Below are 22,500 nucleotides of genomic sequence, written 5' to 3'. Positions count from 1 at the left end.
GAGGGAAGAGAGGGATACGAGACGGGTGGAGGGAAGAGAAGGATAAGAGAGGGATGGAGGGATAGGGGGCAGGGGGAGGGATAGGGATAAGGGGCAGCATTTTAACTTTTGGATAAATAGCACGCCCAATTTCAACTTCCTGCTACTCATGCCAAGAATATAAGATATGCATATTATTAGTAGATTTGGATAGAAAACATTCTGAAGTTTCTAAAACTGTTTGAATCATGTCTGTGAGTATAACATAACTTATGTAGCAGGCAAAACCCAGAGGACTAACAGGTCTGTCTGTTCAGTGTGTTCTCATTGGCAAACAATATTTCTTAGGAACTTGTTTTCAGTTCCTACCTCTTCCACTGGATGTCACCAGTCTTTGGAATTTGGTTGAGGTTATTCATTTGTTCAAGAAGAAGAAGAAGTACGGCCATCTTGGAACTGGGTAACGCTGTTGAGAGTTGGCCAAGACTTGAAAAGTAGCGTTAGTTTCCTCTCGTCCTCTATTGAAAACAGATAGACCCGTCTTCAATTTGATCGATTATTAACGTTTAAAAATACCTAAAGTTGTATTACAAAAGTATTTTGAAATGTTTTGCAATGTTTACAGGTCTCTTTTGAAATATTTTGAGGTGACTTTGCGCAAATTGGAAGCTGTTTTTTTATGGATCAAACGGGCCAAATAAATGGACATTTAGATATATATGGACGGAATTAATGGAACAAAAGGACCAATTGTGATGTTTATGGGACATATTGGAGTGCCAACAAAAGAAACTCATCAAAGGTAAGGCATGTTTTATTTATTTTTTCTGCGTTTTGTGTAGCGCCTGCAGGGTTGAAATATGCTACTCTTTGTTTACTGTTGTGCTATCATCAGATAATAGCTTCTTATGCTTTAATAATAAGGTGAAATGTAGTGCACTATATAGGGAATAGGGTGAAATGTAGTGCACTATATAGGGAATAGGGTGAAATGTAGTGCACTATATAGGGAATAGGGTGAAATGTAGTGCACTATATAGGGAATAGGGTGAAATGTAGCGCACTATATAGGGAATAGGGTGAAATGCAGTGCACTATATAGGGAATAGGGTGAAATGTAGTGCACTATATAGGGAATAGGGTGAAATGTAGTGCACCATATAGGGAATAGGGTGAAAAGTAGTGCACTATATAGGGAGTAGGGTGAAATGTAGTGCACTATATAGGGAATAGGGTGAAATGTAGTGCACCATATAGGGAATAGGGTGAAATGTAGTGCACCATATAGGGAATAGGGTGAAATGTAGTGCACCATATAGGGAATAGGGTGAAATGTAGTGCACTATATAGGGAATAAGGTGAAATGTAGTGCACTATATAGGGAATAAGGTGAAATGTAGTGCACTATATAGGGAATAAGGTGAAATGTAGTGCACCATATAGGGAATAGGGTGAAATGTAGTGCACTATATAGGGAATAAGGTGAAATGTAGTGCACCATATAGGGAATAAGGTGAAATGTAGTGCACTATATAGGGAATAAGGTGAAATGTAGTGCACCATATAGGGAATAAGGTGAAATGTAGTGCACTATATAGGGAATAAGGTGAAATGTAGTGCACTATATAGGGAATAAGGTGAAATGTAGTGCACTATATAGGGATTAGGTGTCACGGTCGTCCTCCTCTTCATCTGAAGAGGAGAGGCGAGAAGGATCGGAGGACCAACATGCGGCGTGGTATGTGTTCATGATGAGTATTTAATAAAAGAAAGGACTGAACACTGAAACACACTATACAAAACAATTAACAAATAACGACCGTGAAGCTAAATGAGACCTGTGCTGAACACAAGCAACTAACATAGACAATCACCCACAAACAAACAGTGCAACCCAGGCTACCTAAGTATGATTCTCAATCAGAGACAACTAATGACACCTGCCTCTGATTGAGAACCATACTAGGCCGAAACATACAAATCCCCAAATCATATAAAAACAAACATAGACTGCCCACCCCAACTCACACCCTGACCATACTAAATAAATACAAGACAAAAGAAATAAAGGTCAGAACGTGACAATAGGGTGCCATTTGGGACGTACCCATTGTCTCAATGCTGATCAGACCCCACTGAGAGCAACTCTTTTCATTTTCCAAGGATATATGTTAGTACAGATCTAGGATAAAGTAGCCCCTCTGCCCGTGTAGTTTCACTCATTATGATCTAACATGGAAAACTGATTCTAGACCAGCTGTTGTACTCTGAGATGCTTTATGAATACGGCCCAGTCCATTACTGGGGATATTATTTAGTAAAAGTATGAGTGCTGATCTATGATCAGGTCCCCCTGCCTACATAATCATATTCATTGTGACTGAAAAGGCCAAATTGATCCTAGATCAGCTGTTTAACTTGAGACGATTTGTGAATATGGCCCTGTTCAGAACAGATGGTTTTATCATTTTGCTACAGACTCTGCTGGCCCCTAGTGGCCATAATAAATAGTGAGCGAGAAAGAGGGAAGAAAGGAGGAAAGAAGAGAGAGAGGGAACATTCACACGCACACACGCACACGCGCACACGCACACACATACACACACACACGCACACACGCACATACACACACACACACACACACACACACACACACACAGCTTTCAGAGGAAAAGCTAGCAGGTAACCTAGTGGTTAGAGCGTTGGGCCAGTAACCGAAAGGTTGCTAGATTGAATCCCCGAGCTGACAAGGTAAAAATCTGTTGTTCTGCCCCTGAACAAGGCAGTTAACCCACTGTTCCTTGGCCGTCATTGTAAATAAGAATTTGTTCTTAACTGATCTGCTGTCACGTTCTGACCTTAGTTCCTTTGTTTTGTCTTTGTTTCAGTATGGTGAGGGCGTGATTTGGGGTAGGCAGTCTATGTTCTTTTTTCTATAATTTGGGATTTCTGTGTTTGGCCTGGTATGGTTCTCAATCAGAGGCAGCTGTCAATCGTTGTCCCTGATAGAGAACCATATTTAGGTAGCCTGGTTTCACCTTTGAGTTGTGGGTGATTATTTTCTGTTCTGTGTTTTGTGTGTATTCACCGTTCAGGACTGTTTCGTTCTCGTTATTTTGTTTAGTGTTCAGGATAATAAATGATCAATATGGACACTTACCACGCTGCACATTGGTCCTCCTCTTCTTCCACCAACAACGGCCATTACATCTGCCTAGTTTAATAAAGGTTCAGATAAAAACAAGTCAATACAGTATGTGTTATCAAAAAGAAAGGACGACCAAGAGACTCTTTATCATAAAACACAACTCCAAGCTAGAAGTATCAGAACTCTTAGAAAGGTAGTTCTAACCTTAAATATGACTGGGAGAAGTGTCAAGAACAAGAAAACAATATATTCCACAGAACACAGCAGAACAGGAACAACAACAGTCTAAACATAGCTTGGAGTTGTATTTTTATGATAACTTAGCTACAGTATTTCACTTTTTAATGTGTAAAGTATTGCTTACTAGGTGTGTCCAATCAATTGTGTCACCACTCCCTCTTCTAATTAGGGCTGATTGGAAAAGCTGTTCAAAAGAGGACATTGTATTATTTTTTTGTCCTCCCTGACGAAGGCCACGCAGCCGAAACACGTCAGATTTGTAAAACTTTGTTTCAATTGAACATGCCATACTAAAACAGGCATTTTAATTAATTATACGAAGAGTGCCTTGGTCCTCCTTTCTTTTTGATGACCAATCCAACCCTTTTACCAAAGAGCACCTTCTGTCTACCAAAATGTACTATTGTGTACCTTAGTAGCGCTTCCCTTCCTCCTCTTTCTACAGTGGGTGTTATCTTCAGATTCTATGGACTCCTCCAGTAACAGGATAAACCCTGTGGGTTGGGACTCCTCCAGTAACCCTGTGGGTTGGGACTCCTCCAGTAACCCTGTGGGTTGGGACTCCTCCAGTAACAGGATAAACCCTGTGGGTTGGGACTCCTCCAGTAACAGTATAAACCCTGTGGGTTGGGACTCCTCCAGTAATAGGATAAACCCTGTGGGTTGGGACTCCTCCAGTAACCCTGTGGGTTGGGACTCCTCCAGTAACAGGATAAACCCTGTGGGTTGGGACTCCTCCAGTAACAGTATAAACCCTGTGGGTTGGGACTCCTCCAGTAACCCTGTGGGTTGGGACTGCTCCAGTAACAGGATAAACCCTGTGGGTTGGGACTCCTCCAGTAACAGTATAAACCCTGTGGGTTGGGACTCCTCCAGTAACAGTATAAACCCTGTGGGTTGGGACTCCTCCAGTAACAGTATAAACACTGTGGGTTGGGACTCCTCCAGTAACAGGATAAACCCTGTGAGTTGGGACTCCTCCAGTAACCCTGTGGGTTGGGACTCCTCCAGTAACAGTATATCTTGTCTCATCGCTACAACTCCCGTACGGGCTCGGTAGAGACGAAGGTTGAAAGTCATGCATTCTCCGATACACAACCCAACCAAGCCGCACTGCTTCTTAACACAGCGTGCATCCAACCCGGAAGCCAGCTGCACCAATGTGTCGGAGGAAACACCGTGCACCTGGCCCGCCACAGGAGTCGCTGGTGCGCGATGAGACAAGGATATCCGTACCGGCCAAACCCTCCCTAACCCGGACGACGCTAGGCCAATTGTGCGTCACCCCACGGTCGCGGCTGGTTACGACATAGCCTGGGCGCGAACCCAGTCTCTGGTGGCATAGCTGGCACTGCAGTACAGCACCCTTAACCACTGCACCACCCGGGAGGCTCATCAAGCCTTTTTTTAATCAAGTGTGTTAATGCTAGGGCAAAAACTAAAATAGGCACCCCCGACCAGTATTACAGGACTAGTTCACTATTCTACTTGATTTTTTACCCTGAAAGACGTCTTTGGGCCAGGAGAAACTGTCATCCGTGGTTCAGTTTCCTTTAATCAGCCATTACGACCAGAGCTAACTTCATCCACCACTAGATTCACATGGAATTGATGGGGAAAAGTGAGCATGTTTAGAACAGTAATGTCCACATCATGTCACTTAAACGTGATTTGGCCATAAAAACAACAACCTGCTCACATGCCCCCATCACTTCAATAGATTTTTAGCTAATGGTGGCTAAAGTCAGCTGAAGTTTGTAATGGCTGTATAAATAGGTTTCTCCTGGCCCAAAGACCTCTTTCAGGGTGAGGAACCAGCTAACATCAAGTTGTAAAACAGTGAACTACTCCTTTAAGAAACGCTGTCTCAGCCAATAGTGGCCTTGTTGGTAAGAACCCAAACACAGTGGTTGTATAGCTTTAGACTGAGTGGGTGTGTGTGTGTGTGTGTGTGTGTGTGTGTGTGTGTGTGTGTGTGTGTGTGTGTGTGTGTGTGTGTGTGTACGTAGACTGAGCCTCTGCTACAGCTTCTGATCCTGTCTGAAACCCAGACCTAAAAACATATGAGAAAGGGAAAGTGTGTGTTGGTTGCAAGGGAGAATATTGTGTTTGTGCTTGTGCAACATAAAGTGTGTATTCTCCAGCACAGGATCATAACGCTGTCAAGTGAAATGTAAAAGGTTATTTGGGTGTTTCCAGAAAGCCAGCTACAGCAGAGCTTCCAAAGGAGGAAGTTGTTTGTCAATGATGATTGTTCTCTTCTGAAACAGACTTTATTTAGCATATGGCCTCACAGAGACTGCATTGTGGTTTCACCCCTTCTCTCTCTCTGTGTGTGTTAATGTGTGTTTGTGTTAATGTGTGTGTTAATGTGTGTGTGTGTGTGTGTGTGTGTGTGTGTGTGTGTGTGTGTGTGTGTGTGTGTGTGTGTGTGTGTGTGTGTGTGTGTGTGTGTGTCGTGTTTGTGTGTGTGTGTATACGGTGAGACATCTTCTAAACAGCTTGAGAACAAGGTTCTGTTTGCGCAACTGCAGGACTGCATCATATCCTGTCTGTCAGAACTGTGACAAGGACAGTTAAAGTTTGGAGCTGCCATCTCTACTAACCGTGCTGTCTGGGGGGATCAAGGTATGTATCAGTTTCCTTTACAGTGTTTGTTGTTGTTGTTGTTGTAGTTGTTGTTGTCTATAGGATCGTATATTTATTAATGATATGTCAAAGTTGATGTGTGGGTTTCTGTTACAGAACTATGCCTTTGTTTAACCTCTCTATCCTGTCCTCTCCCCCTTCCTTCCTTCCTTCTTTCCTTTATCTCTCTCTCCCTGTCCCTCCCTCTTCTCTCTCTCTCTCCCTGTCCCTCCCTCTTCTCTCTCTCTCCCTGTCCCTCCCTCCCTCTTGTCTCCCTTTCTCTCCCTGTTCATCCCTCTTCTCTCTCTCTCTCTCTCCCGGTCCCTCCCTACCTCCCTCTTCTCTCTCTCTCTTTCCCGGTCCCTCCCTACCTCCCTCTTCTGTCTCTCTCTCTCTCCTGGTCCCTCCCTACCTCCCTCTTCTCTCTCTCTCTCTTCCGGTCCATCCCTACCTCCCTCTTCTCTCTCTCTCTCTCCTGGTCCCTCCCTACCTCCCTCTTCTGTCTCTCTCTCTCTCCTGGTCCCTCCCTACCTCCCTCTTCTCTCTCTCTCTCTTCCGGTCCCTCCCTACCTCCCTCTTCTCTCTCTCTCTCTTTCTCTCTCTCTCTCTCTCCCTGTCCCTCTCTCTCTCTTCCGGTCCCTCCTTACCTCCTTCTCTCTCTCTCTCTCTCTCTCTCTCTCTCTCTGTGTCACCTCCCTCTATCTCTCTCCCCCTGAACTCCCCCCAGACTCCCTGCTATGGAGGCAGTAGGTAAGTATGACTTTACTGCCACTGCTGAGGACGAGCTGAGCTTCAGGAAGGGAGACAACATGAAGGTAAAGAGGACAGCAATCCCCTTCCACACTACTAGTGTACCCTAGCAAGGGCACATAGTAAACATAAGTAGACAACCCTTATGTCGGGAAGAAATACTCCATGCAACACTAACCCATTGTTAGTTGATAGGTGCTGACATGTTGGTCACAGGCCTTTGTTAAAGCATTCAGTAAGCTATGTTGTGAGACGGTTAAATGGCAAACATGTATACATCACACGGGATCCACAGCATTTCCTGTTTGCACTCTGTGACTTATGTCAATAGTAGGCTACAGTACTTCTCCATTCTAACCACTTTAAGTGTGTGTGTGTGTGTGTGTGTGTGTGTGTGTGTGTGTGTGTGTGTGTGTGTGTGTGTGTGTGTGTGTGCGTGCGTGCGTGTGTGCGTGTGTGTGTGTCCCACCTCTGTTCTCTGTAGATCTTGGGCACCAATGATGACTGGTTGATGGCTGAGCGACATGGAAAGAAGGGATTCATACCACGTAACTACATCAACATTCACCTTCCCAGGTCATACTTATTACCCAAGACAATCACCTACCCAGGTCATACTTATTACCCAAGACAATCACCTACCCAGGTCATACTTATTACCCAAGACAATCACCTACCCAGGTCATACTTATTACCCAAGACAATCACCTACCCAGGTCATACTTATTACCCAAGACAATCACCTACCCAGGTCATACTTATTACCCAAGACAATCACCTACCCAGGTCATACTTATTACCCAAGACAATCACCTTCCCAGGTTATACTTATTACCCAAGACAATCACCTACCCAGGTCATACTTATTACCCAAGACAATCACCTTCCCAGGTTATACTTATTACCCAAGACAATTACCTACCCAGGTCATACTTATTACCCAAGACAATCACCTACCCAGGTCATACTTATTACCCAAGACAATCACCTTCCCAGGTCATACTTATTACCCAAGACAATCACCTACCCAGGTCATACTTATTACCCAAGACAATTACCTTCCCAGGTCATACTCATTACCCAAGACAATCACCTACCCAGGTCATACTTATTACCCAAGACAATCACCTACCCAGGTCATCTTATTACCCAAGACAATCACCTACCCGGGTCATACTTATTACCCAAGACAATTACCTACCCAGGTCATACTTATTACCCAAGACAATTACCTACCCAGGTCATACTTATTACCCAAGACAATCACCTACCCAGGTCATACTCATTACCCAAGACAATCACCTACCCAGGTCATACTCATTACCCAAGACAAATACCTACCCAGGTCATAGTTATTACCCAAGACAATCAAGCAGTACTGTGTGTCAGTGTGTGTCGGCTATGTGATGTCTGTGTGTAAGCAGGTGTGAACACAATCCGATGTTGTGAAAAATACTAAATACTATTTTGTTTACTGCTCTCCCTCTCCCCCCACCCCTTCTCACCCACTTTCTCTCCCCCTCTCTACTCCTCCCTCCCCCTCTCCCCCCATCTCTAGTTGGTACCAGGAGAGTGCTAGTCGAGGTGAGGCCCAGGAGTCTCTCATGACCCAGCCTATAGGATCCTTTCTGATCAGGGGCAGCCAGAGCACCCCAGGAGATTTCTCCATATCCGTTAGGTCAGTGTGTGTGTACTTTACATTAAAAAGCTAGATTAATGTACACGACAACATCATTGACATATTTGCCTCCTATTTGCATCATATCACTATACCTACCTATCTACCTACCTACCTACCTACCTACCTACCTACCTACCTATCTATCTACCTACCTACCTACCTACCTACCTACCTACCTACCTATCTACCTACCTATCTATCTACCTACCTACCTACCTACCTACCTACCTACCTATCTATCTATCTACCTACCTACCTACCTACCTACCTACCTACCTACCTACCTACCTACCTACCTACCTACCTCTCCTCTCCCAGACACGAGGCAGACGTGCAGCACTTCAAGGTGATGGCAGACACCAGAGGGCAGTATTACCTCTGGTCTGAGAAGTTCAGCTCCTTCAACGAGCTGGTGAACTATTACATGAACAACTCTGTCTCTAAACACAGCCGCATCTATCTGCTGGACACAGAAACACAGGTACCAGTTATAAGTAATTATAAAGAGTTTATAAGGGGTTTATGAAGGGCTTATACGTAGTTAATAAAGGAGCTGGTGGAGTACTATATGAACAACTCTGTCTCTAAACAGCATCTATCTGCTGGACACAGAAACACAGGCAGGAGTAGAACTCTGGAGGATCCCTGTTCACTAATTGATGGTGTAGGGTACTTCAAGCTTGATAAATAGCTAAACACTGTTCATTATCGGTTTATCGAATCTGGAAGAAAAGTTATGACAGTGCTCTCTCTCTCTAATTTCACTTTTCTTCCTAGGAGAAGGGATTTGGCCAGACCAGGACATCAGCCCCATCCTCTCAGCCCCAGCTTCAGCAGTCCCTGCCCCGAGCACCCCAGCCTCACCTGCCCCTGCCCAGCATACCCCAGCCTCACCTGCCCCTGCCCAGCATACCCCAGCCTCACCAGCCCCGCGCACCCCAGCCTCACCAGCCCCTGCCCAGCATACCCCAGCCTCACCATCTCCTGCCCCGTGTACCCCAGCCTCAACAACCCCTGCCCCGCATACCAGACCCTATACCCCCACCACAGGTAGTATACTCTCTACAACCAAATCCCTCCCGTGTGTGTGTGTGTGTGTGTGTGTGTGTGTGTGTGTGTGTGTGTGTGTGTACCTCCATGCATGTGTGTATGTATAGAATGAAGCTACGTGTCTAATCAACCCCTGTGTGTGTACCTGTGTTCCAGCGTGCCGCCGTGACCACGGGGGGCGGTGGTCTGATGCAGGTGAGTGCTCAGTATGACTTCAACGCCGAGGAGAAGGACGAGCTGAGCTTTAAGGCCGGTGACATCATCGAGGTGCTGGAGTGTTCCGACATGTCATGGTGGAAAGGAAGACTGAGGGGACAAATGGGAGTGTTCCCTTCCAACTACACCAACCCTGTATGAGAGAGAGAACATGGGTAGCATTTAGAGCTAAATAAGTATCTTAATTAATTATAGCAGACGTTCTTATCCAGAGCAACTTAATAACAACTATATTTCTGAGAGAGAGAGAGAGAGAGAGAGAGAGAGAGAGAGAGAGAGAGAGAGAGAGAGAAAACATAATGATTAGCTTTAGCATTAAATATATGTATTGTAACTTTCTTTCTGGTTTATTATCAATGTACTTTACCGTAGGCTTATGTCAGGATAACACAACTATTTACAACTTCAGAACACAATTATTACTGTATGATTATCAAATAAATGCATTTTCTGTAAGCCCCTGTATAAATGTTAATCAATGTTGCAACATAGCTACCATTAATTTGGAGTTTGACTTGTGTGAGAGCAATAGCCTTGGATCAACTAACTGTGGAATCACACCAATTCCAAGAAGAGCCACAAATATCTGGGTTGTTCGAAGTCCAACAATAATCACAATCTGACAGTCAGTGCATGATAGCCACATACGCGTTGGGCGCTTCCATAGGGTGATTTCCGTCATATAATAAGGTATTTATTATATAAGGTATCGTTCCGCCCCTATGGCAGGTAATGCGCGTTCACGACAACTGGGAACTTGGAAAATAATGCGCGTTTGAATGGTCATCCAAATCGTAATTCAAGTAGCTCTAGGATGCCCGAGTTTCAGACTTGGAATTCAGATTTGGATGACCATTCAAAAACATTTTTTACAGATGGAGCTCGTTTTTCCCCCAGAGTTCCCAGTTGTATGGAATGCACTGAAGTCGGAGATTTCCGGGTTCCACGTTCCCAGTTTTCTGAACGCAGCATTTGAGGTTAGCTGTCAAAGTCAAACGTCACACAGGTAGCCTAGGTAGGTAGGTAGGTAACCGTGTATCTCCCGGATCCTTTTAAAATCACACGGTAGCGGTTGTGCGACTTTACACATAGGCTTCAGTCCAGCGGTGACACAGCGGTGTCCAGCCATGGCCGAGTCCCAGCTAACATGCATGGAGGACGGCCACATCAAAGAGAACGTCCCGGAGTCCAAACCGGAGTTTTACTACAGCGAAGAACAACGAGCGGCGGTTGAACAACTGCTCAAAAACGGTGACGGCGCTTTCAAAATGCGACTGAAAGAGGACAAAGTGAAAGACTTTCTCTCGGCCCGTGATATTAAAACGATAAGGAACACTTTCAAAGAATATGACACTGAAGATGAAGAGAAGTGCGGAGAATTAAAAGCGAAACCCGACGATTCCAAAGCGAACTCGGGGCACCATTCGACGTACTGGCCGCAGATGTCGGATACAGAGGTACCGCCGTTGGATCTCGGTTGGCCCAACGGGGGTTTGTTCAAGGGGGTCACACGCGTGGCGGTTCACACGCACCCGCCAAAAGAGAACGGACCGCACATCAAGGAGGTCATTCGTAGGCTGATCCAAGAAGCTACCAAGGTGAACTGTGGGTATATACTGTTCAATAATGATGTAACGACATAGTGATTAACTGAATAACGCAGGACTAATGACTGTGTTGTATTGGTTTATTATTGGGATAGTGATAGCCCTGGCCTATGTATCTCAAATGTGAGGTAAGAATCTAACTCATGAAGCCATTTTTTTTCATGGGAAAGTAATTTATATAGTAATTTATCAGAGAACCTCAAATGTGGAGGGAAATCTGGGGAGGTTAGCGGAGAGGCGGTGGTTGAATAGAGAGAATGGATGGATTGCCCGAATAAACGACTGATTATTAGAGGCGTGTCTCAGCGGAGTGAAAAATAAAGTGTGTGTGTGTGTGTGTGTGTGTGTGTGTGTGCGTCCGTGCATCAGCAGGGGCATATTGAAGTAAGTGTTTAAACTTGTCATCAACTAGATTCAACCGCGGGACGATATTTTTTATGCTGAGAGGATTGTCGAGAGGCCTGAACATAATTACAAATAATTTAATAACTGCAAATTGACCGCAAGAAGTCCAAACAGATGTATTTTTTGACTAAAACATAATAATTTCAAACCTTGCTTACGTTTATATTCGATCACGTGTCTCTCTGTTACGCGCGGGAATTCCTGGGAACATATTTCTTAAATGTAAATCACTTGGCGCTGATTGGCTGGTGTTTTTACAGTCTTTTACGTCCAACAATTAACTTTTTATTGTGTTATTATTATTATTTCCAGTAAACTTGGGGGATCATCCACGTAAACTTGGGGGATCATCCACGGGCCATGATTCCTGTCTGATGACGTATATCATTGTTGAATGCCCTCATTGAACGAACAGCTGATTTCCGTATTACACAGGAAACATTCTGTCATGTCAATTAAAGTTAGGCTAGCTTTCATGATTAGGCTATTCAGAGGACACATATACAAAGACACACACACACACACACTGTCTGTACTTTCCACCCTGTGTGGATGCGTACAACCTCCCATTAAAACAGCACACAGGAGAGATAAAGGGGGTTCTATTCCATTGTAATGAATGAACAAATCCCTCAGCATGTTGGCAGCACATAACAGGGTGAACTGGAGTCAGAGCTGCTTAGTTCAGTTGCCTTTAGCGACGTTTGTTTTATCATGTCACTAGCGACTGAGTCATTTTGGACCCACCCATCTTGACCCAGTCAGTCAACCAGTCAGCCAGTGAGTCATCCAGTCAGAGCCACCCAATCAGCAAGTCAGTCAGTCAGTTAGTCAGGCAGTCAGTTAGTCAGGCAGTCAAACCATGACTAATTTCCTCCCTTTGTACAACTGGGTCTTAGAACAACACACAATCACATTGTGTCTTGGTCCGGTTTGGTTTTGGCCGTCATTGTAAATAAGAATTTGTTCTTAACTGACTTGCCTAGTTAAATCAAGGTTAAATAAAACATGTGAAAAATGATTGTGTCAATACAGTATATTGTTACAGAAGTATGATGACATGTTAAACCTGGGCCTATGTCATATACCGTATGTTACATATATGACAGTGTGTTAATGTGAGGTCACAGGGCGGCAGGTAGCCTCTACAATGTCATGTACATGTGCTAGGCACTGTCTATTTATACCTACAGGGGATTCCCCCTGGGTAGCTCTGGGCTGAAGTTTCCTCTAGGTACAGATCTAGGATCAGCTTCCCCTCCCCTGATCCTAACCTTAACCATTAGTGGGAGAAATGTCGAACTGATCCAAGATCAGCTCCTAGTGGCAACTTCACCCTACTTCTAGTTCACCTACCTGTCAAGTGAGTGAATGAGAACATATGAAAGTCATTTCTCAGGTGTGTGTGTATGCCAAACAGGATTTCATGGAACACCGCAGCCTGAAGCTTAGAAGCAGTTTGTTTAATGTTAGGAGAAATGGAGAGAATGTGGTTGGAAGTACACACCACCCACACATCAAGTCAAATAGTATGTGTGACATGCGCTGAATACAGCAGGTGTAGACCTTACTGTGAAACGCTTACTGACAAGCCCTTAACCAACAATGCAGTTATAGAAAGAGTTAAGTAAATAAAAAAAGTACAACAATTTATAAAATAAAGAACACAAGAAAATTACATAACAATAACAAGGGTTAATGTAAATAGTCTGGTGGCCATTTGATTAATTGATCATCAGTCTTATGTTTGGGGGTAGAAGCTGTTAAGGAGCCTTTTGGACCCAGACTTGGCGCTCCGGTACCGCTTACCGTGTGGTAAGCAGAGAGAACAGTCTATGACTTGGGTGATTGGAGCCTTTGACCATTTTTTGGGGCCTTCCTCTGACACTGCCTTGTATCGAGGTGCTGGATGTCAGGAAGCTTTGCCCCAGTGATGTACTTGTCCGTACTCAATACCCTCTGTAGTGCCTTACGGCCAGATGCCGAGCAGTTGCCATACCAGGTAGTGATGCAACCGGCCAGGATGCTCTCGATGATGCAGCTGTATAACTTTTTGAGGATCTGGGGACCCATGCCAAATCCTGGGGGGGAGGGTGTTGTGGTGCCCTATTCACAACTGTCTTGGTGTGTTTGGACCATGATCGTTCGTTGGTGATGTGGACACCAAGGAACTTGAAACTCTCGACCCGCTCCACTTCAGCCCCGTCAATGTTAATGGGGGCCTGTTCAGCCCTCCTTTTCCACAAACACACACAGTCTTGTACAGCCAACCTTGTGGGGACACACAATTCAGTCCTATTCAAAATCCTATTTTCCCTAACCCCTAAACCTAACCCTAACCCGTACTCTTACCCTAACCCTAAACCTAACCCTAAACCTAGCTCTTAACTCTAACCCTTAATGTAATTCTAACCCTAAACCTAACCCTAACCCGTACTCTTACCCTAACCGAAAACCTGACCCTAACCTAACCCTGGCTCCTAACTCTAACCCTTAATGTAATTCTAACCCTAAACCTAACCCTAACCCGTACTCTTACCCTAACCGAAAACCTGACCCTAACCTAACCCTGGCTCCTAACTCTAACCCTTAATGTAATTCTAACCCTAAACCTAACCCTAACCCGTACTCTTACCCTAACCGAAAACCTGACCCTAACCTAACCCTAGCTCCTAACTCTAACCCTTAATGTAATTCTAACCCTAAACCTAACCCTAACCCGTACTCTTACCCTAACCCTAAACCTAACCCTAAACCTAACCCTAGCTCCTAACTCTAACCCTTAATGTAATTCTAACCCTAAACCTAACCCTAACCCGTACTCTTACCCTAACCGAAAACCTGACCCTAACCTAACCCTGGCTCCTAACTCTAACCCTTAATGTAATTCTAACCATAAACCTAACCCTAACCCGTACTCTTACCCTAACCGAAAACCTGACCCTAACCTAACCCTGGCTCCTAACTCTAACCCTTAATGTAATTCTAACTCTAACCCGTACTCTTACCCTAACCGAAAACCTGACCCTAACCTAACCCTAGCTCCTAACTCTAACCCTTAATGTAATTCTAACCCTAAACCTAACCCTAACCCGTACTCTTACCCTAACCGAAAACCTGACCCTAACCTAACCCTAGCTCCTAACTCTAACCCTTAATGTAATTCTAACCCTAAACCTAACCCTAACCCGTACTCTTACCCTAACCGAAAACCTGACCCTAACCTAACCCTAGCTCCTAACTCTAACCCTTAATGTAATTCTAACCCTAACCCGTACTCTTACCCTAACCGAAAACCTGACCCTAACCTAACCCTAGCTCCTAACTCTAACCCTTAATGTAATTCTAACCCTAAACCTAACCCTAACCCGTACTCTTACCCTAACCGAAAACCTGACCCTAACCTAACCCTAGCTCCTAACTCTAACCCTTAATGTAATTCTAACCCTAACCCGTACTCTTACCCTAACCGAAAACCTGACCCTAACCTAACCCTAGCTCCTAACTCTAACCCTTAATGTAATTCTAACCCTAAACCTAACCCTAACCCGTACTCTTACCCTAACCGAAAACCTGACCCTAACCTAACCCTAGCTCCTAACTCTAACCCTTAACGTAATTCTAACCCTAACACTACTTCTAACCTTAACCTTAAACCCCCTAGAAACAACTAAATGTCCTCAGTTGGTCACATTTTTGTTTGTTTACTATTCTTGTGGAGACTTCTGGTCCCCTCATGTATAGTTAAACACGTCCACACACACACACACTCAGTAGTGATACAGGGACCTACATAATCAGGTGTGGTGTGTTTAGTTTAGCATACTGTGGTTGTCTTCATCTACATACAGTACAATAGATTACTGTGTAATCCACATCACAACATTTGCATGGATGGCATTAACAGTGAGTGCATTTTGTTGCGGCTACTGTTAGATGGAAGACATTGTGGTGTTGTAGGTTTTAACTTGAATTATTTCATACTGTTACTTGTTGTTTCTCTTTGCCCGTACTCATAAAGTGCACGTGTTAGAGTAGGAGTGCTGATCTAGGATCAGGTCTCCCCGGTCCATTATGATCTGAAAGGCCACGCTGGTCAACACTCCTACTGTACCAGGCTTTGTGAACACAACACAGGCCCCGTTGTTACAACACAGAACACTTCACTCAGCATGTTTCCTCTGGAGAATGTCATGTCAGCATACAGCCTTTTCCTTGTCTGAATGAGAACATTCACGTGAATGAAGAAACCTTTTCCTCCTCCACCCTTTCCCATTGCTGAGGTCGTCTCCAGAATAAAGCTTGTATAGGCATGCTGGTTGAGCCTTGTCCCCATTGCTGAGTTGGTCTCCAGAATAAAGCTTGTATAGGCATGCTGGTTGAGCCTTGTTCCCATTGCTGAGGTCGTCTCCAGAATAAAGCTTGTATAGGCATGCTGGTTGAGCCTTGTTCCCATTGCTGAGGTCGTCTCCAGAATAAAGCTTGTGTAGGCATGCTGGTTGAGCCTTGTTCACATTGCTGAGGTGGTCTCCAGAATAAAGCTTGTGTAGGCATGCTGGTTGAGCCTTGTTCCCATTGCTGAGGTGGTCTCCAGAATAAAGCTTGTATAGGCATGCTGGTTGAGCTTTGTTCCCATTGCTGAGGTCGTCTCCAGAATAAAGCTTGTGTAGGCATGCTGGTTGAGCCTTGTTCCCATTGCTGAGGTGGTCTCCAGAATAAAGCTTGTGTAGGCATGCTGGTTGAGCCTTGTTCCCATTGCTGAGGTGGTCTCCAGAATAAAGCTTGTGTAGGCATGCTGGTTGAGCCTTGTTCACATTGCTGAGGTGGTCTCCAGAATAAAGCTTGTGTAGGCATGCTGGTTGAGCCTTGTTCACATTGCTGAGGTGGTCTCCAGAATAAAGCTTGTGTAGGCATGCTGGTTGAGAATCGGATATTTCAAGCCACGTTTCAAACCACCTCGGTAGGCCCTTTCAAACCACCTTGATAGGCCCTTTCAAACCACCTTGGTAGGCCCTTTCAAACCACCTCGGTAGGCCCTTTCAAACCACCTCGGTAGGCCCTTTCAAACCACCTTGGTAGGCCCTTTCAAACCACCTTGGTAGGCCCTTACAAACCACCTCGGTAGGCCCTTTCAAACCACCTCGGTAGGCCCTTTCAAACCACCTCGGTAGGCCCTTTCAAAGCACCTCGGTAGGCCCTTTCAAACCACCTCGGTAGGCCCTTTCAAACCACCTTGGTAGGCCCTTTCAAACCACCTTGTTAGGCCCTTCCAAACCACCTCGGTAGGCCCTTTCAAACCACCTCGGTAGGCTCTTTCAAACCACCTCGGTAGGCCCTTTCAAACCACCTCAGTAGGCCCTTTCAAACCACATTGGTAGGCCCTTTCAAACCACCTCGGTAGGCCCTTTCAAACCACCTCGGTAGGCCCTTCCAAACCACCTCGGTAGGCCCTTCCAAACCACCTTGGTAGGCCCTTTCAAACCACCTTGGTAGGCCCTTTCAAACCACCTTGGTAGGCCCTTCCAAACCACCTTGGTAGGCGCTTTCAAACCACCTTGGTAGGCCCTTCCAAACCACCTTGGTAGGCCCTTCCAAACCACCTTGGTAGGCCCTTTCAAACCACATTGTTAGGCCCTTTCAAACCACCTTGGTAGGCCCTTTCAAACCACCTCGGTAGGCCCTTTCAAACTACCTCGGTAGGCCCTTTCAAACCACCTTGGTAGGCCCTTTCAAACCACCTTGGTAGGCCCTTTCAAACCACCTTGGTAGGCCCTTCCAAACCACCTTGGTAGGCGCTTTCAAACCACCTTGGTAGGCCCTTCCAAACCACCTTGGTAGGCCCTTCCAAACCACCTTGGTAGGCCCTTTCAAACCACATTGGTAGGCCCTTTCAAACCACATTGTTAGGCCCTTTCAAACCACCTTGGTAGGCCCTTTCAAACCACCTTGGTAGGCCCTTTCAAACCACCTTGGTAGGCCCTTCCAAACCACCTTGGTAGGCCCTTTCAAACCACCTTGGTAGGCCCTTCCAAACCACCTTGGTAGGCCCTTCCAAACCACCTTGGTAGGCCCTTTCAAACCACCTTGTTAGGCCCTTTCAAACCACCTTGGTAGGCCCTTTCAAACCACCTTGGTAGGCCCTTTCAAACCACCTTGGTAGGCCCTTCCAAACCACCTTGGTAGGCCCTTTCAAACCACCTCGGTAGGCCCTTTCAAACCACCTTGGTAGGCCCTTCCAAACCACCTTGGTAGGCCCTTCCAAACCACCTTGGTAGGCCCTTCCAAACCACCTTGGTAGGCCCTTCCAAACCACCTTGGTAGGCCCTTCCAAACCACCTTGGTAGGCCCTTTCAAACCACCTTGATAGGCCCTTTCAAACCACCTTGGTAGGCCCTTTCAAACCACCTCGGTAGGCCCTTTCAAACCACCTCGGTAGGCCCTTTCAAACCACCTTGGTAGGCCCTTTCAAACCACCTTGGTAGGCCCTTACAAACCACCTCGGTAGGCCCTTTCAAACCACCTCGGTAGGCCCTTTCAAACCACCTCGGTAGGCCCTTTCAAAGCACCTCGGTAGGCCCTTTCAAACCACCTCGGTAGGCCCTTTCAAACCACCTTGGTAGGCCCTTTCAAACCACCTTGTTAGGCCCTTCCAAACCACCTCGGTAGGCCCTTTCAAACCACCTCGGTAGGCTCTTTCAAACCACCTCGGTAGGCCCTTTCAAACCACCTCAGTAGGCCCTTTCAAACCACATTGGTAGGCCCTTTCAAACCACCTCGGTAGGCCCTTTCAAACCACCTCGGTAGGCCCTTCCAAACCACCTCGGTAGGCCCTTCCAAACCACCTTGGTAGGCCCTTTCAAACCACCTTGGTAGGCCCTTTCAAACCACCTTGGTAGGCCCTTCCAAACCACCTTGGTAGGCGCTTTCAAACCACCTTGGTAGGCCCTTCCAAACCACCTTGGTAGGCCCTTCCAAACCACCTTGGTAGGCCCTTTCAAACCACATTGTTAGGCCCTTTCAAACCACCTTGGTAGGCCCTTTCAAACCACCTCGGTAGGCCCTTTCAAACTACCTCGGTAGGCCCTTTCAAACCACCTTGGTAGGCCCTTTCAAACCACCTTGGTAGGCCCTTTCAAACCACCTTGGTAGGCCCTTCCAAACCACCTTGGTAGGCGCTTTCAAACCACCTTGGTAGGCCCTTCCAAACCACCTTGGTAGGCCCTTCCAAACCACCTTGGTAGGCCCTTTCAAACCACATTGGTAGGCCCTTTCAAACCACATTGTTAGGCCCTTTCAAACCACCTTGGTAGGCCCTTTCAAACCACCTTGGTAGGCCCTTTCAAACCACCTTGGTAGGCCCTTCCAAACCACCTTGGTAGGCCCTTTCAAACCACCTTGGTAGGCCCTTCCAAACCACCTTGGTAGGCCCTTCCAAACCACCTTGGTAGGCCCTTTCAAACCACCTTGTTAGGCCCTTTCAAACCACCTTGGTAGGCCCTTTCAAACCACCTTGGTAGGCCCTTTCAAACCACCTTGGTAGGCCCTTCCAAACCACCTTGGTAGGCCCTTTCAAACCACCTCGGTAGGCCCTTTCAAACCACCTTGGTAGGCCCTTCCAAACCACCTTGGTAGGCCCTTCCAAACCACCTTGGTAGGCCCTTCCAAACCACCTTGGTAGGCCCTTCCAAACCACCTTGGTAGGCCCTTCCAAACCACCTTGGTAGGCCCTTTCAAACCACCTTGGTAGGCCCTTCCAAACCACCTTGGTAGGCCCTTCCAAACCACCTCGGTAGGCCCTTTCAAACCACCTCGGTAGGCCCTTCCAAACCACCTCGGTAGGCCCTTCCAAACCACCTCGGTAGGCCCTTCCAAACCACCTCGGTAGGCCCTTCCAAACCACCTCGGTAGGCCCTTCCAAACCACCTCGGTAGGCCCTTCCAAACCACCTCGGTAGGCCCTTCCAAACCCCCTCGGTAGGCCCTTCCAAACCACCTTGGTAGGCCCTTCCAAACCACCTCGGTAGGCCCTTCCAAACCACCTCGGTAGGCCCTTCCAAACCACCTCGGTAGGCCCTTCCAAACCACCTTGGTAGGCCCTTTCAAACCACCTTGTTATGAAAGTTGTATCGTCTTGTCCTTTTGAGGGTTTGATAATAAACAAGAGTGTTCACTATGATTTGGAACATTTCAGAGCAACAGGGAAACATCCATGGCATTATTGTCACCTGGTCCTGCTACATATCTCCTGATTAACAGGAAGCATGAGTGCCACCACCAATCAACCTACACCACTGCGCACACACCCGTCGTTACTATGACAACTAGCATAGCCATGTCAGCAAATGACTGCTGTCTGAACACACACAAATCGGATTTGGTCACTTGTAACTGGCTGTTTGGACAGTCAGCATTAAGGCCTGCAGTGTGAACAAGGCTTTAGTTTCACATTCTGTCACTGGAAGTGAATGTGTCTTTCTTATCTTACTCCCAGTAGAGTTTATTATGCCCATATCGTTTTGTGTACAAGGAATTCCTATATCTCAGGAACTATATAATCGTCCACTCCTTGTTGTGATGCAGACTGAAAAGGCAGTGTTATCTTGTGGACACCTATATCTCAGGAACTATATAATCGTCCACTCCTTGTTGTGATGCAGACTGAAAAGGCAGTGTTATCTTGTGGACACATTCAAGTCAGTGTATCGGTCTCAACCTGCTCCAGAGAGTTCTCGGTCCGTGGAAATTCATACTCTTTCAATAATTCCCCATATCAAACAGAAAGTAAAAGCTAAGCAGGACAGAACCAGTTCTGAGGAAAGATAATAGCTGAGATTCCACTTTCTAGTTCCTTCCTCAGGTGTTTTGTTGTGTTACACCCCTCCCCACATACCTGTCTCTGTCTCTGCTTTGTTTCTGCCAGCCTGGCAGCTTCGGGGAAACTAGGAGACGTGTTGGGGCAACTAGGAGAAGTGTTGGGGCAACTAGGAGACGTGTTGGGTCAGTGTTGGGTCAGCTACAGGGATTTTTCTTCCATTGAAATACGTAGGCGGCAGCATAAGCTTTTTTTCAGGCCCCTATGTCCAAACAATGTAATAAATATATACAAATAGATAGGGGATCAAAAAAAGATGTATCATTTTAGGGATGAAAAAAGACTTTCAGTGTAAATTGAAACCACTAAAAGCAGATATAAAGTATGTAGTAAAGATAATGGACATATAGATTTGTTCATAGTATCATCTCTGAGAACTAACAGTCACCAACATTAAAGCTCAGGGAGAAAGTTGAAAGGTCACAAAACAATGAATTTAGCAGCATTTATTTTGTTATGATGTTTGAGAAAAAGAGCACAGCCTCAGCCATGGCACAATGCCTAGAACTGCAGGAAACTAGATTTAAAACTGCAACATTGTCTCTCAGCTCCGTTGTAAAATGTGCAGAATTGCAGGAATTGGCATAAAAGTTTGAAGAATGGCACTGTTTATAAGATGTCACTGTTTATAAGCCTTTATAACACCCCAGGTTTAGTGTATAAGCCTAAGTGTTTTCTGTAGGCCCAGCTTGTGCTTTCAGCCTGACAGTCAGTGATTGTTGTATGGCCTTTTGCCAGGGAGGATTTTCATTGTTTTATTGACTTTCAAGTGATGTGATTCACAACTATTGATCTTAATCACTTTTTATTTCCGTTCTACCTATATTTCATAAACATTGTGTATATTGTATGTTTTTCTCATTTAGTTGTTGACCATTAAATATAGTTTGATTTGAATGTATTTGCTGTGTTTCTCCCTCCAGGTGTTTAAATAAAGTTTGCTTGTATTTGATTACCCCGGCCTCCATGTGTGTTTAAATCAAGTTTGACTGTATTCCATTTTTAAATAAAGTTTGATTGTCTTTGTATCTTTCAGGTGTTAGCTATAGTCATGGACCTGCTGACAGACATCCAGATACTGCAGGACCTGCTGGACGCAGCGTCGCGGCGCTCCGTGGCCGTCTACATCCTATTGGATGTCAGCGGGGTTCCACACTTCCTGGATATGTGCTGCAGGCTGCAGGTCGGAGCTCAGCACCTGCGGGTAAGAGACGGTCCCTCATCCTGAAGCAGAGGAGCATTGAAGGCCTTAGGCTACTCACGCATGTGTTGTACAAGGGCCCTGTGTCATGTGTGATCATGTGACATGCCTGGGGGACCAGTGAGGAAAAACTGTGAGTCTCTTTGGATAAGAGCGTCTGCTAAATAAATGAAATGTCAAGTGATTTTTGGGCATCTTAAATTGAAAAGACTTCTATGTTAATGGTAGTTTGGACATGGGAGGTTTAACACCCATGAGTTGATGTCTTTCTGTGTGTGTGGAGAATCTTGCTGGTCTGCGTGCGTTTTGTTTATGACTGTCTCAGGTTACCATAACCCTTTATGTTACTGTGTGTGTTGTATCTTTCAGAACATCAGGACTCGTACAGTTCAGGGGACAGGGTTGGGTCTGTGTCAGGTTACCATAACCCTTTATGTTACTGTGTGTGTTGTATCTTTCAGAACATCAGGACTCGTACAGTTCAGGGGACAGGGTTGGGTCTGTGTCAGGTTACCATAACCCTTTATGTTACTGTGTGTGTTGTATCTTTCAGAACATCAGGACTCGTACAGTTCAGGGGACAGGGTTGGGTCTGTGTCAGGTTACTATAACCCTTTATGTTACTGTGTGTGTTGTATCTTTCAGAACATCAGGACTCGTACAGTTCAGGGGACAGGGTTGGGTCTGTGTCAGGTTACTATAACCCTTTATGTTACTGTGTGTG

The 22,500-nt window shown here is 45.7% G+C and overlaps 2 protein-coding genes across 2 annotated transcripts in view; both read left to right on the top strand.

Annotated features, from left to right (window-relative positions):
- Positions 1-5,823: 5,823 nt before the first annotated feature.
- LOC110526262 (GRB2-related adapter protein) lies at positions 5,824-10,148 on the top strand. The gene is made up of 7 exons (XM_036949170.1): positions 5,824-5,995; positions 6,723-6,810; positions 7,230-7,321; positions 8,304-8,423; positions 8,745-8,907; positions 9,204-9,476; positions 9,633-10,148. Exons 2-7 carry the CDS (start codon positions 6,733-6,735, stop codon positions 9,831-9,833), a joined length of 927 nt encoding a protein of 308 aa, XP_036805065.1. The 5' UTR covers positions 5,824-5,995; positions 6,723-6,732; the 3' UTR covers positions 9,834-10,148.
- Positions 10,149-10,385: 237 nt separating this feature from the next.
- Positions 10,386-22,500, top strand: part of LOC118940342 (protein FAM83F-like) — a 16,778-nt gene continuing 4,663 nt past the window's right edge. Inside the window, exons 1-2 of the mRNA XM_036949169.1 lie at positions 10,386-11,290; positions 21,612-21,779. Of these exons, the coding sequence (XP_036805064.1) occupies positions 10,820-11,290; positions 21,612-21,779 (639 nt within the window). The 5' untranslated portion in view covers positions 10,386-10,819. The remainder of the gene's footprint in view (positions 11,291-21,611; positions 21,780-22,500) is intronic.

The sequence above is a fragment of the Oncorhynchus mykiss genome, chromosome 17 (genome assembly GCF_013265735.2).
Source record: "Oncorhynchus mykiss isolate Arlee chromosome 17, USDA_OmykA_1.1, whole genome shotgun sequence".
Lineage (NCBI taxonomy): Eukaryota > Metazoa > Chordata > Actinopteri > Salmoniformes > Salmonidae > Oncorhynchus > Oncorhynchus mykiss.
The sequence above is the reverse complement of the archived record's forward strand: the minus strand, read 5'-3'. Positions and strand labels throughout refer to the sequence as shown.

What these genes read in the sequence shown, in the direction of transcription:
- LOC110526262 (XM_036949170.1), top strand. Translation starts at nt 6,733, where the DNA reads ATGGAGGCAGTAGGTAAGTATGACTTTACTGCCACTGCTGAGGACGAG. An exon ending in GGAAGGGAGACAACATGAAG is followed by an intron (nt 6,811 to 7,229) that starts GTAAAGAGGACA and finishes TGTTCTCTGTAG; the next exon opens with ATCTTGGGCACCAATGATGA. An exon ending in TGCTGGACACAGAAACACAG is followed by an intron (nt 8,908 to 9,203) that starts GTACCAGTTATA and finishes TTTTCTTCCTAG; the next exon opens with GAGAAGGGATTTGGCCAGAC.